The following is a 13485-nucleotide window of genomic DNA, read 5'->3' on the forward strand; positions in this document are numbered from 1 at the left end:
CCCTCCAGTGGCTAAAATGAACATCCAGTGTCCAGTTAGAGATGCAGCCACATTCAAGGACAATTGTCCTAAAATATGTCATTGTCTCCCCGCTCTTCATGACCACTTTCTTGCTTTTTTTCAAAATTGCGCAGTAGATGGAAAGAAACTCAAACTGGGTGCGACATAACTCTTTAAGGTACTTGGTGTACTTACTGATTTTTTTTTTTCTTAGTTGTTCTTACTCTCGATGTCTCTCTCTGCACAGGCTCAGTTCAAGCAGCAGACAGGTATGGACTACAAGCCGGGCATGGCTCCTCCCACCTCTGCCCCAGCTGCTCCCACTCCATCATCAGACTCCGCCTCCTGCCCATTTACCCGTGTTTCCCAGCAGGGCGAGCTCGTTAGGAAACTGAAGGCAGAGAAGGCACCCAAGGTACCCAGACACTTGTCCAATCACTAATCATGGCCGCATGTGTTTGTCCAGTCACAGCTGATTTGTCCGATCGCTGCTTGTTTTCCAAGTCGTTTGTCCAATCGCTGCTCCCGTCCTCATACGTTTGTCCAATCACTGCTCATGTCCCAGTCGTTTGTCCAATCGCTGCTCCCGTCCTCATCTGTTTGTCCAATAACTCCTCATGTCCCAAGTCGTTTGTCTAATCACTGCTCATATCCCAAGTCGTTTGTCCAATCGCTGCTCCCGTCCTCATACGTTTGTCCAATCACTGCTCATGTCCCAGTCGTTTGTCCAATCGCTGCTCCCGTCCTCATCTGTTTGTCCAATCGCTGCTCACGTCCCAAGTCATTTGTCCAGTCACTGCTCGTGTCCCCAGTGTCATAACCAGTAAAGTTTATCTCTAACTACCAGTGTGTAAGTTGTACAGTGCAACTATAAGCTGATTTGTTGACGGTACCAGGATCAGATTGATGCAGCAGTGAAGCAGCTCCTCGCTCTCAAGGCGGAGTTTAAACAGCTGACCGGTCAGGAGTATAAACCAGGGATGACCCCGCCCACCCCCGCCTCCTCCGCCCCTACTCCTGCCACCACCACCTCCTCTTCCTCCTGCTCTCCCTCCGGCCTGTATGAGCGCGTTGCCCAACAGGGGGAGGTTGTGAGGAAACTGAAGTCTGAAAAAGCCCCCAAGGTATTATGAAGCAATTTTAGAGGTAACACCTCTAGTGGTCAGGGTGGTGATTGGCCGTGAGCCTCTAGATGAATGTTTTCAAAATGTACATTTTGGTTGTTGTCTACAATGCCCAAACAGACACACATTAGGGCCTGTGGGCCCCCTTGTGATAAGATTTTGTCCCAGAGAACCCATATAAGAGGTTTTTTGTTGTTGATTTAGTATTGAAGTCTGTTGCTGTCTACATTGTACATGAGAAGATAATGGTAGTGAGACAATCTGAGGATCCCTGAGGGTCCTTGGACTCCAGTTTGAGAATCACTGCTCTACTCTAACAGCTACTGTGAGAGGAATCCAACCAGACTCTTTTCTATGCTAAAATCCTGGTTCAGTGAGGAAAATAACTTTTGAATTTTGGAATACACAGCCACTGTGGCCACTGCAGGGAAGAGTTTTCTGCCTGGGTATGGACACCTAAACAATAACTAGTTTTTGTTTCAGGGAGAGGTAGGAAAAATGTGTTGTCTTTTTTTTTTTCAATTTTCACTAGCAATGGTGGAAGTTCACCAGCTGTATCAGCGAAGAGGGAACACTTGTCTTGTGTAAAATAAAAACTTGACTTTATGTATTCCAGTGTATTAACCTGTGTAGTAACCTATTGGAAAGAATTGGAAGTGGCATTCAATGAGATGCAACATAACATAATATCAGTAAAGAAAATGGCAGAAAATTGCTGTCACTCAGCAACACCTTTGTCAGGTTTATTTAAGTCCTTATTTTAGTACATTATGTACTTTGTGATGTTACACCCTTGTTCCCATGGTCATGAAAATCTTGGAAAAGTTATGTAATTTGAAAATGTTTTCCAGGCCTGGAAATGTTTTGGAAAATTTTAAAATGTCATGAAACTTCTGGAAAAATCATGTCAAATTTTAAATTTAAATTTTAATCAAATTTTAAATACTGATACTAAGCTGATCATTTTTGTAAAATGAAAAATAAAAATTACTGGAGTATTATGGAAAAATGCAACAAAAATGAGTAGGCTAAAATTCAACCGGTCAGACTGTAACACAGTTGCTGCGAGACATTTTCAACTTCTCACCAGTCTCGCCACGCAAAGCTTACATCAACATCTTCTTGCTAGCTTTCAAGCCTCTGTGCGATTAAGTGACAATTTGCTAATGTTAGAAGTAAGCATACAGTTTCAGGCATGTAATTCAAAACATGTAAAATAAGTGTCAGAACTCTGCTTGTAAGTGAATTGGAGAGATAGAACCTGCTATTAATTGCAAAGAAATCTGACATCTCCCTCCAGTTCAAGTGTCCTCCTCTGTTTCTCCAGGACCAGGTGGATGCAGCAGTGAAGCAACTGCTAGCCCTGAAGGCAGAGTACAAACAGGCCACAGGCCAGGAATATAAACCTGGAGCTGCCCCCGCCCCAGTCCAGAACAAACCTGCCCCAGTCCAGAACAAACCTGCCCCAGTCCAGAACAAACCTGCCCCAGTCCAGAACAAACCCGCCCCAGTCCAGAACAGCCCTGCGCCAGTCGCAGCTGCCACTGGTCTCTATGAGCAGGTCGCTGACCAGGGAGAAATGGTCAGGAAACTGAAGGCTGAAAAAGCCCCCAAGGTGAGACTAAGTACTGAAACTAATAGTATGGCTGCTAATACTCTAACTACTACCAGTGTTTCCTGGTGTAGTGCCACTGCTGAATCTTTTGGGCCGCTGCTGCGAGATCATGAGCTTGTACCTTACACTGCAACTGTGGTTGGATAATGAGTTTATATCAATCTCTATACTTCATATCACTTTCTGAAGACGTACCAAATATTGTTTGGTGGATACACTGAATTTGGATGTACTGAATAGATGTTTCAGGGCCGTTGTCGACATCTTTTGCTACATAGTTTGTTACTCCTGATAAAATACGTCTGATAAGATAAAATAATTTATTTGCCGTTTTTAGGACTAAATTTACAGTTTTATGGGAGGCAACCTTGGTTAGTAGTTCTGAAGTATAGAATAACTGTTTTTCTTGTCTTTTTGATGTTGAAATTATTCTCTTCTTACTGTCTGATCATCAGGACCTGGTAGATGCTGCAGTAAAGCAGTTGCTGGCTCTGAAGGCAGAGTACAAAAAGCAGACTGGACAGGACTACAAACCAGGATTACAAACCCCAACTAGTCCCGCCCCGGCCCAGCCAGGCTCCGCCCCACAGGCCCAGCAGCTGTTCTCCCAGGTTGCTCAGCAGGGAGAGCTAGTGAGGAAGTTAAAATCTGAGAAGGCCCCCAAGGTAAGGAACCAATCAAAAGTTGGAACAAAATGCTGCTTGTACAGGAAAAAAACACCCAATGGCAGTTTTGCTAAAAATGTTAACATTTTTCTTAATTGAATTAACTTATGCCATTTGGTGGATGATTTGATACAGCAGTGGTTCTCAACCTTCTGGTCTTGGCACTGGCAGGATCCGGCTAACTGGCCAGCGATACTACCAGTCTGGCTTTATTGCCCTTGTATCACAAAGTTATTAATTTTCTACTATATTACAGTTGGTTGACAGCAAACACAACCAAATATGTAAGAGAATATTTAACATCATGACAGGGTGACAGAAATACTAACATTAATGCTACTAACCATGTAGACATTCATCAGCACCCAGGTCAGCAAGTCACTTCAGCTGAACAGCAACTGTTGTTCCATTTCAGGAGCAGGTGGATGAAGCCGTGAAGACTCTGCTGGCCCTGAAGAGCCAGTACAAGACACTCACTGGGGAGGAATACAAGCCAGTGACTGCCGCTGGAGCCACCGGAGGGGAGGACAAAAACCGCAAGGAGAGGGAGAACAAGTCTGAGAAACAGGGAGGAGGAGGAGCAGGAGGAGGGAAGAAGGGCAAGGGAGACAAGGCCGGCCAGGGCAAGGAGGCTTCAGGAGGGGCAGGAGGCGCAGGGGAGGGGCAAGGACCTAAGAAACAGACACGGTGAGAGACTGGAGGAAGGAGTAGCTCCAGACAAGAAGAAAGCTAACTTTTTTTTGGTCCGCTAGTAGCAGCTGTTGGATTTGACAGTTTACCAGCCAATGTCACCGTTTTACCAGCCAACTAGATGTTAAGAACAGAATGGGACTCCAAATGATGATTGGTTACCTGCCAACGTTGCTTGATAATCCTTATTGCGCTAAATATTGTGATTGGCATTTTTAATTACAGTGATAATGAGGAACAAAATCATATTATTCCACAGTTTTGCATCTCAAGACAACTTATTGTGTACTTTCAACATTTTCTTTTTCTTTCCAAACAAGTGCAGTCTCTTTCTGCAGTTTCTTTCCAAACGTCTTGCATCTCAAAAACATGAGACTGTTCTCAGTCTTATTTTGCCCCCCTTACTGTAGAGACTGATGGTAATATTCCTCCATCGTCTCAGAGATGGAACAAGGCCAGGCTGGCATAGATGGTTAGATGGACGGATGGATGGATAGATCATATGGAGGTTACAGTTGCTTGTGTTGAATATTATTGGGCTGAGGATTGCTGGAAACTCAGAGCCAGAAAGTCTGTGCAGTAGCCAATAAAAAGCCTTTTATATACTCCACTACCTTCTCAGAATGCTGTCTTGATTCCATTTCAGTCATTTACCTGACAAGCTTATCCAGAGAGATTTATCGTGCGTGAGTTCAGTGTCTTGCTCAAGGACACTGACAGGACACATTTCACAATTCAATATGCAGTGTTGGATTGTAAGCGTCAAGCCTGAAGAATTATTCTTTACAAAATGTCATCTACCAAATAATACACTTTTACACGTAACATCTTGAAGATGGACCAATTCTCAACAAAACCCTCGGCTACTGTAGCTTGACCTTTTGAAGAGGAATTTTTTGTATTCTGGTGAGTTTGGTGGCTTTGAAGTCGCTTTCTGCTTGAGACAGCTGCTGTGATTCTCATCTGTTTGAGCAGTGTTTTGGTCTGCTGTGGTCTGTTGTCAGCCTCGAGGACAAAAGACTGTTGGTTTGCAGGCGTTAAGATAGTGCTGCATAATCAATCGCATATAATCATATATCACAATTTTTTGTCTCCACAGTTAGTAATTGCAGAATATTGGCACATCAGCAACCTTGAATTATTTTATTTTGATGTTGTTGAAAATGGTCAAGATGTTGATATAAGATGTAAGAAGTGCAGTGAGTAAACTAATTTTGTTCCTCAAATCATTGAGACTAATAATCATGATCACAGTATCTTGCAAAATAATGGGGATTATCTTTTTAGCCATGGTGGTGCAGCACTATCTATGTTCTGTCAACTGGGACCAGGAAGTTGGTTTGCTGGCTGTATAACGTCCTGCTGTGAGCTTTGAGTTGCATGGTTGGTGGTTGGACTGGGAATGGCTGTCCGTCCGTCCATCAGTTGTGTTTGTGCAGTCAATAGTTATGATTGAGTTGGCTATGGAAACGCACAACAAAAAAATAGTAATAATTGCATATGCGTGCCGAAAAGTGAAAGGAAACAAACGCATCAAACTATCAGCTATAATAAAGGGCAGACTGGAGGCTTCTGTATGAGGTTTCTACTGGAGGTCTAGGGCTGACTGTGATGCTGATTTCAAAACATAATCCACGTTAACATCAGACTTTTCTCAAGAGATGCTCTTTCCACTGGCAGCAGTGGCTGGTAAATCCCCAAATTCAACAGCCACTTTCACTATTTTACCAGCCAACTAGATACAAACTATTTTAGCAGCCAAATAACCCTAAACCCTGTGGTCACCTGCAGAGTAGACTAACTAACTAACCCGAAACTAACATTAGACCGGTGTGTGGTTGGTGGTCATTTCCCAGACTGCTCTCTATGTCCAGCACCATATTTGGGCAGTGTGTTATCATCAAGCCACTAATCTGACAAGTTGATGATGTTGGCTTGAGTTCTCTCCAGCTTATTCACTACAACTGTCCTTCGTAGGGGCTAAGTAGCCTTTTCGAGTCAGGAGTGTGTCCCATCTAGCCAGATGCATGTTTTTCTGTTTCAGTAAAGCAAGGAGTGAAACTAACAATGTATTTATGTTTTATATCGTATTTATATGTCACTTAAGATGCCCATTAGCTTACAAAACAGATCCAAAGATTATGATGCAGTTATAATGTCAAGTGATGGCAGTACTTCAGAGGCTAATCCAGTGATGGGATAGTAAATCACCTTAAGTAGAGACCGCTCTCATACTGTACTGTCCAAAATGAGATCCACCACTGAAAAATGTGAGAACTACTTACCTAAAGTGATTTCCAGCACAATAAAACTAAAGATGGTATTTTTCAAAGGATAGTAGGTAAATTAATTCCTTGGTTGACAAAATGAGAACGCTTTCACAGACTAGATGCTTTACATTTTAGAGAGGTTGAAAGGTGAACATGATGGATAGTGTTCTGAAAATGACCTCTTCATCCTCAGGTTTGCTTCAGCCTAACTCGGTTTTGTCTCCTCTCAGGTTGGGCCTGGAGGCTAAGAAAGAGGAGAACCTGGCTGACTGGTACTCTCAGGTGAGTTAAAGACCTACAGCTTCCCTTCACTCCAGCTAAACCTTGTTCTACCTCCAAACAATCCATGAAAAACACAGACATTAGCAAAACTGCCCATCCGAAATGCCCATCCGTAGTAAACGTAATATTCTTCCCTCCGTCCAGGTGATCACTAAAGCGGAGATGATTGAGTACTACGATGTCAGCGGCTGCTATGTGCTGCGACCCTGGTCCTTCGCCATCTGGGAGGCCATTAAAGAGTTCTTTGACCGGGAGATTAAGAAGCTGGGTGTGGAGAACTGCTACTTCCCCATGTTTGTGTCTCAGGCTGCCTTGGAGAAGGAGAAGACCCACATTGAGGACTTTGCTCCAGAGGTAAACGGGACCGTTTTTAATATAGAACATTTTAAGTAGAAATGTTTGAAAGAAAAGAATGGGAAAAGTGTGGATTACAGCATAGAATTTACTGAGACAAAAAAAAATGAATGCAGCACAACACTTATAATCACTTACTAGTGGTGTTGTCCTCTCTTCGTCAGGTGGCCTGGGTAACTCGGTCAGGGAAGACTGAGCTGGCAGAGCCCATTGCTGTCAGACCCACCAGTGAGACAGGTCAGTAACACACACACCTATTTATATGAAGACAGACCCACTGACCTTATATCTTAATGGTTAATAAAATCTGAACTTTTTTTCTTGTTTTTAATTGAATTGTTTGTGTGTTTTTGGTGCTTTTGGATTGGTTTAGTGATGTACCCGGCCTATGCTAAATGGGTCCAGTCCCACAGAGACCTGCCAATCAAACTCAACCAGTGGTGTAATGTTGTGGTCAGTGACCTCCTACAATCACATCTGCACCACCTACAATCATATCTGTACCATCTACATCTATACCTATTGTCACATCCTCATCATCTACACCTCCTGATGTCACATCTATATCATCAACATCTACATCATGGATACCTCCTACATCAACATTATCTACATCTACACCTCTACACACCTTTTAAGTCTTTGTCTCTCTGTGTACTTACCTCCTTCTCCCTCCCTCTCTCTTGCCTCCTTCTCCCCTCCCGCTCCTCCCTCTAGAGGTGGGAGTTTAAACACCCCCAGCCCTTCCTGAGGACCAGGGAGTTCCTGTGGCAGGAAGGACATACAGCCTTCGCCACCAAAGAGGAGGCAGTTGAGGAGGTAACAGACCTCGCATCTCTGCCCTAGAACCACAACAAGCATCTCTCTGTCCACCTTGTCCAATGGAAAGTACAGGAATGTACATTCAGGCAGTGTGGTCCAGCAGTGCAGTGCAATAGCTTACCATGTAGTGGCAGTATTGAGTAGGATGGAAAAGCACAAAATACGTTCGGAGGATTTCAGAGAAGGATAAACGTGTTATTTAACTGTTCTGTATTGTACCAAAAGTAAGTATTGCTTTGCTTTGTGTGTCTGTTTTTGTGTATGTAGGTGCTGCAGATCCTGGATCTGTATGCCAGGGTGTACGAGGAGCTGATGGCGATCCCTGTGGTGAAGGGCAGGAAGACAGAGAAGGAGAAGTTTGCAGGAGGAGATTACACCACCACTGTGGAGGCATACATCTCCGCCAGCGGCCGAGCCATCCAGGTACTATAATGTACTGTATTAGTATACTGACCTAATTTAGCAGGGTGGTTGCTTCTCTCTCTCACAGACACACACACACACACACACACACATAAACACACTGAGCGCTGTGTCTCCTCAGGGTGCCACATCCCACCATCTGGGTCAAAACTTCTCCAGGATGTTTGAGATTGTGTTTGAGGATCCGAAGAAGCCGGGCGAGAAGCAGCTGGCCTTCCAGAACTCCTGGGGACTCACAACCAGGACCATCGGAGTCCTCACCATGGTCCACGGAGACAACATGGGACTCGTACTGCCACCCAGGGTGGCCTGCCTGCAGGTACACACACATACATGAAAATACAGTACATTGACACAGACACTATGAAAGATTTTATTGAACCTAAATGAACATAATCTCCATAGAGGACAATCCACAAAAATGCACCATGATTCACAAATACGCCACTATCCACAAATAATTTTTCACTTGGGTTTTGGAAACTAATATCTGGGTAAAAAAATGACTGATAACTGGGTAAAATTAATCTACAAATACATTGGCGCCTTGGCGAGAAATTAAGTTCCACCATAGCCCACAGCTTAACATAAACATGGTGTCCCATATACTGATTATATTTGGGCAGCCTGCCAAGGTAAATTAATAGCAGCCCAAGTAAATATTTGGTCTAGGTCTATTTTGGCATTTAAAGCTGCCATTCAAACCTGCCGTCTCTTGTCGATATAGCTGTAATGCAAAGATTTAATGCCGTCATGTACTGAATGTGTTGGTGAACTACAATGATAATTCAACCATAATTCATTGTGCCTGTGACAGCGCATAGTACTGGTCAGTCACTCTAAGTCTTCATCGAGAGGCAAAGTTAGAAACGTAGCCACTGCTAGCCTTTTTTGCTTATAGTTAATAGAGTAACAGTCTTTTAGTTCCTGAACAAAGATAAGATACTGAGCTCGCTAAGTGAAATGCCAGTTAAAATGCAGCCACAATATAAAAGATGGCATACAGTATATAGTTAACATTTGTCTCCTCTCCCAGGTGGTCATCATCCCATGTGGGATCACAGCCTCCCTGCCGGAGGAGCAGAAGACGGCGCTGATGGCCCAGTGCAACAGATACCTGACCAGGCTGCAGGACGCCGGCATCAGGGTGAAGGCTGACATCAGAGACAACTACTCCCCAGGGTGGAAGTTCAACCACTGGGAACTCAAGGTCATAATAATAATGATATAACAGTAGTAGTAGTAATAATAATTTAACTTTATGTATATAGAACTTATCTAAAAGCAGAGTTTACAAAGGGTTTTACCAGAGGGCAAATAATGAAGAACAGTTAACGCCAGTGGCTTTGACTCTCTCTCTGTCCGTCTCTCTCTTCCAGGGAGTTCCTATCCGTCTGGAGGTAGGCCCTAAGGATATGCAGCAGCGTCAATGTGTTGCGGTGAGGAGAGACTCAGGGGAGAAGGTGACTGTTCCCGAGGCCGAGGTGGAGAAGAGGATGGCTGCCATGTTGGAGGACATCCAGAACAACCTGTTCAGGAAGTAAGACACAGTAGTGCGCACCAGGGTTTGACTGACACACCAGGCAGATACTGGCCTTTTAGTACAAATTAGATATAATCATTCCAGTGCTGTGTGGGAGGTTTTTAATCAACAGCTTCAGTCTGTAAAACCTGCAGTGAAACCTGCCTCACCCTGCCTGGAGCAGCTGCTTACCCCAATAAAACAATTTTTATTATCCTGGGTTTCAATGGAGTTTTAGTGTCCCATGATAGTCTAAATGCTCTTTCAGAGGCTTTTCTACCCTAACAAGAATAAAACAATGATAATGACAATGATAACATTACGTAGGTGGTTGCCTGTGTATGATAGGGTATTACTTTGCTTTAACGAGTAATCTCTCCAAAATGTATTTGTTTTATTGTTTTGCGAAAGACACAAGTAGCCCACACTCACATGGTGTACATACACATACAGGAAGATTTTCTAAATTGTGTGTGTGTCTGTCAGAGCCTCAGATGACCTGAACAAACACATGGTGGCTGCAGACACAATGGAACAGTTCCAGAAAGACCTGGACCAGGGCAGGGTGAGTAACACACACACACACACACACACACACACACACTCTCAACACATAAATATTGTGTCATTCTCTGTCCTTGGCTGACTATGCTGGCATACTAGACTGAAGGTTGACTGTTGCTGACTGATGTGCATAGGGTGTTGCCTGCTGTTATTTGCTGGTCTCGTATAGTGACTTTGCCTCAGGATAGTGAATAAATCACATTTGTGTCACATATTTGTCTTGCTGACAGATTGTCCAGATCCCGTTCTGTGGAGGCATTGAGTGCGAGGACTGGATCAAGAAAACCACTGCCAAGTAAGTCCAGCATCATCACCGTCTGCTCTGTCGAGCTACACAGGGAATAGAACCCCCAACCCTGGCAGTGTTAGTGCCTTGCTCTACTCACTGAGGGAGCTACTGGGAGCTAGCTATCCACATTATCAGGTGTACAGATATACAGAAAGGTTTTCCCAACTAACTATGTATTGTAAGACAGTCACATTGTATATTGTAAGCTGTATGTAGTGGAAGGTAACCCCATCTAAACTCAGTTTACCACTTTATTATGCTGGCATAAATCTTTATTATGCAAATTCATATTAAGTAGTATCAAACTGATTTAAGTTATTTGAAGATGGGGTCTTTTAGTGAAAAAAAAACTATGCTTTTTGAAAATATAATTGATTTTTGCTATATTAGTGGTAATTTACCTTATAATTATCACAAACAAATTATCACCCTCCTTTTTATTTATCGCTACATAACTGTGTGTAAGGCTGTTTTGCTTGATGTGCTTTGTTTCCAAACGGTAAAGGCATCTTTATAATCGTCACCCCCCTCCCCTTCTGTGTGCCCCTGTCCTCTGGTATCAGGGACCAGGACCTGGAGCCTGGAGCTCCGTCCATGGGAGCCAAGAGCCTCTGCATCCCCTTCAGCCCCCTTGAGCCCCTGCAGCCCGGTCAGATGTGTGTCAGCGGCAAGGAGCCGGCCCAGTACTACACCCTGTTCGGACGCAGCTACTGAACAGCTGCTCTACTGCAGGAGGAGGAGGAGGATGATGATGGTGATGATGATGAACATTGTAGTCTAAAAGAGCTTTCTTTCCTTCTCTCCTCTCATTTCTCCATCCTCTCACTCATCGCTTGCGTATCTAGGTCATCAGGGGTAAAGGGGTGACTCGGCTCTGGGCTATTTAGATTGGGAAAATTGTTTTTTTTTTATATATATGTTGTCATTGTTACATCACAGTTGAAAGGGAGTGAAGGTGAGAGAGTCAATTTAGACTTATTCCAAAAGGAGAAAAAACGATTACAGTGCTCAGTTTCTCTTCCTCTAAATGGCTGATTGCTCTCCTCTTGAGTCAGTTTGGCATTAACTGTCCACCAGTGGTTTATTTTAGGCTGGGAAATTACCATCAAAAACCAGGTAAATAAAAGTAAATCTTTCCTGTGTCTGGTAAGGTAGTCTACTGGTAACTAACCATGATTTGGAGTCCTTGTATAAGCATCTAGTTGGCTGGTAAAATAGTGAAAGTGGGCTGCTGGATTTTGGAAACCACTGTAGTATAGATAAAAAAAAGTTTCTTTTTTATACCTCCTTAGATAACACTGCTGTCAGGGGAAAAACAAACAAAACATCTCCAACTTTGGTGTTTTTCTTCATTTATGCAGTGAGCTATGACCATTAGGACATTGAAACATGTTAAAACTCCCATTGTACAATCTCAAAAACACATGAGAATCAATGAAAAAATACGTCCTGTTCTTCATTCCCGGAAACCGTACTATGTGGGGATGACAGCAGTCCCTCTATCTCCCAGCCAAACTATCTCAGGACCTCTGCAGGTACTCAGGCTCGATGTTGGGTTGTATTCTCACGGCTTTAACAACCCTCCTCTACCTGTACGACTGGTTGTGTGGCTCACGGTTCACTGTTACAGCTAACTCAAATTCCTCACATCCACCAGAGCCGACTAATGTAAAGCGGTTAGGAGCTGTACAAGTGATTAATAGCCTGTGCTGTAGCCTTCTATCCCATTAAAGAACTATACATCTTGTCTATAATAAAGGCACTCTGAATTTCCATGGCACACGGTCCTGTGTTGTTTTTGACCCTGGAGGTGAGGCGTAATGGATGGAGAAGGGTGGTTATGTCAAAACAGTGAAAAAATCTCTCTCTCTCTCTCTCTCTCTCTCTCTCTCTCTCTCTCTCTCTCTCTCTCTCTCTCTCTCTCTCTCTCTCTCTCTCTCTCTCTCTCTCTCCAAAAATCATATGAAGCTGAGGAGCTTGCATAATAATTAATGTAGCTGTAAGTGGTGATTGCAGGGGTCCTTGGAGGAAAAATAAATAAATACAGAGAGTACATTTTGACACCCAGAGCAGGTGAAACACTGAAAAAATATTGATTACCAGAAGTAGGTCTGACTTTTCCCTTCGGAAACACACTGACGTAACAACACAGTAGGTAGGCCTATGGCTCCAAACAATTTTATTCATGACAATTAGATGGTAACTATATTTAAAACTAACGACTTTGGCAGGTAATATAGCTGCAAACCATGATTGTAGGGTTCAAGCGCAAAGAACAAGCTAAAGAAACAGATGCAGAGGATAAAATGTAGTTGGCATTTGAGACATTTGGATCAGCACATTCAAAGATATGAATTTAGCATCTTTAAATAAAAATGTCGCCAACCTCTAATAGCATACAATGTGAATACAGATTGAGGAGATAATTTCCCATGACATCCTATTTAATTCCAAACAGGTTACTGGTGGACAAACTGAAGGCATTTAGCTCATGCATGAGGTTTGGTGGATAAACTATACTAACTGGGTTTTGAACAACTGACCTTGTTATTGTTGGCCAGATATTCAAACCACTAGGGGACAGGTATACTGTAGATGGGAGACAATAAAAAATGAAAGACATTTTATGACTGTGTGACCTACGGTGTTGGAAATCTGGCCTTTTAAAGAAGTGTGATATAAATCATTTTCAAGTTATTCACAGTGGTTAAACTTTCTATTGGAAAATATGCCTCTTGTTCTTGGCAGATTAGGACTTGTGTGGATTTGAAGCCATAATCATCTTGAGAGGAGGGTGCTTTACCTGTTGAACCAAACCCCTTTTATAGTTTTGTTGAAGAAAAAAGAACAATATGGAGAAGTAGT

At 43.1% G+C, this 13485-nt stretch overlaps 1 protein-coding gene across 2 annotated transcripts in view; it reads left to right on the forward strand.

The window, feature by feature from the left end:
• The window catches only part of eprs1 (glutamyl-prolyl-tRNA synthetase 1), a 31927-nt gene extending 19530 nt beyond the window's left edge, over positions 1–12397 (forward strand). Inside the window, exons 19-35 of one of the 2 annotated variants that reach the window (XM_078283181.1) lie at positions 248–415; positions 897–1124; positions 2452–2739; positions 3195–3404; positions 3820–4091; positions 6595–6646; positions 6791–7000; positions 7165–7237; positions 7374–7453; positions 7718–7819; positions 8090–8245; positions 8367–8564; positions 9282–9455; positions 9625–9785; positions 10254–10332; positions 10562–10626; positions 11184–12397. In XM_078283181.1, the coding sequence (XP_078139307.1) occupies positions 248–415; positions 897–1124; positions 2452–2739; positions 3195–3404; positions 3820–4091; positions 6595–6646; positions 6791–7000; positions 7165–7237; positions 7374–7453; positions 7718–7819; positions 8090–8245; positions 8367–8564; positions 9282–9455; positions 9625–9785; positions 10254–10332; positions 10562–10626; positions 11184–11334 (2667 nt within the window). In that variant the 3' untranslated portion in view covers positions 11335–12397. The remainder of the gene's footprint in view (positions 1–247; positions 416–896; positions 1125–2451; positions 2740–3194; positions 3405–3819; positions 4092–6594; positions 6647–6790; positions 7001–7164; positions 7238–7373; positions 7454–7717; positions 7820–8089; positions 8246–8366; positions 8565–9281; positions 9456–9624; positions 9786–10253; positions 10333–10561; positions 10627–11183) is intronic. The other variant, XM_071922141.2, reaches the window with a different exon arrangement.
• Positions 12398–13485: the final 1088 nt, after the last annotated feature.

The sequence above is a fragment of the Centroberyx gerrardi genome, chromosome 1 (genome assembly GCF_048128805.1).
Source record: "Centroberyx gerrardi isolate f3 chromosome 1, fCenGer3.hap1.cur.20231027, whole genome shotgun sequence".
Classification (NCBI taxonomy): domain Eukaryota; kingdom Metazoa; phylum Chordata; class Actinopteri; order Beryciformes; family Berycidae; genus Centroberyx; species Centroberyx gerrardi.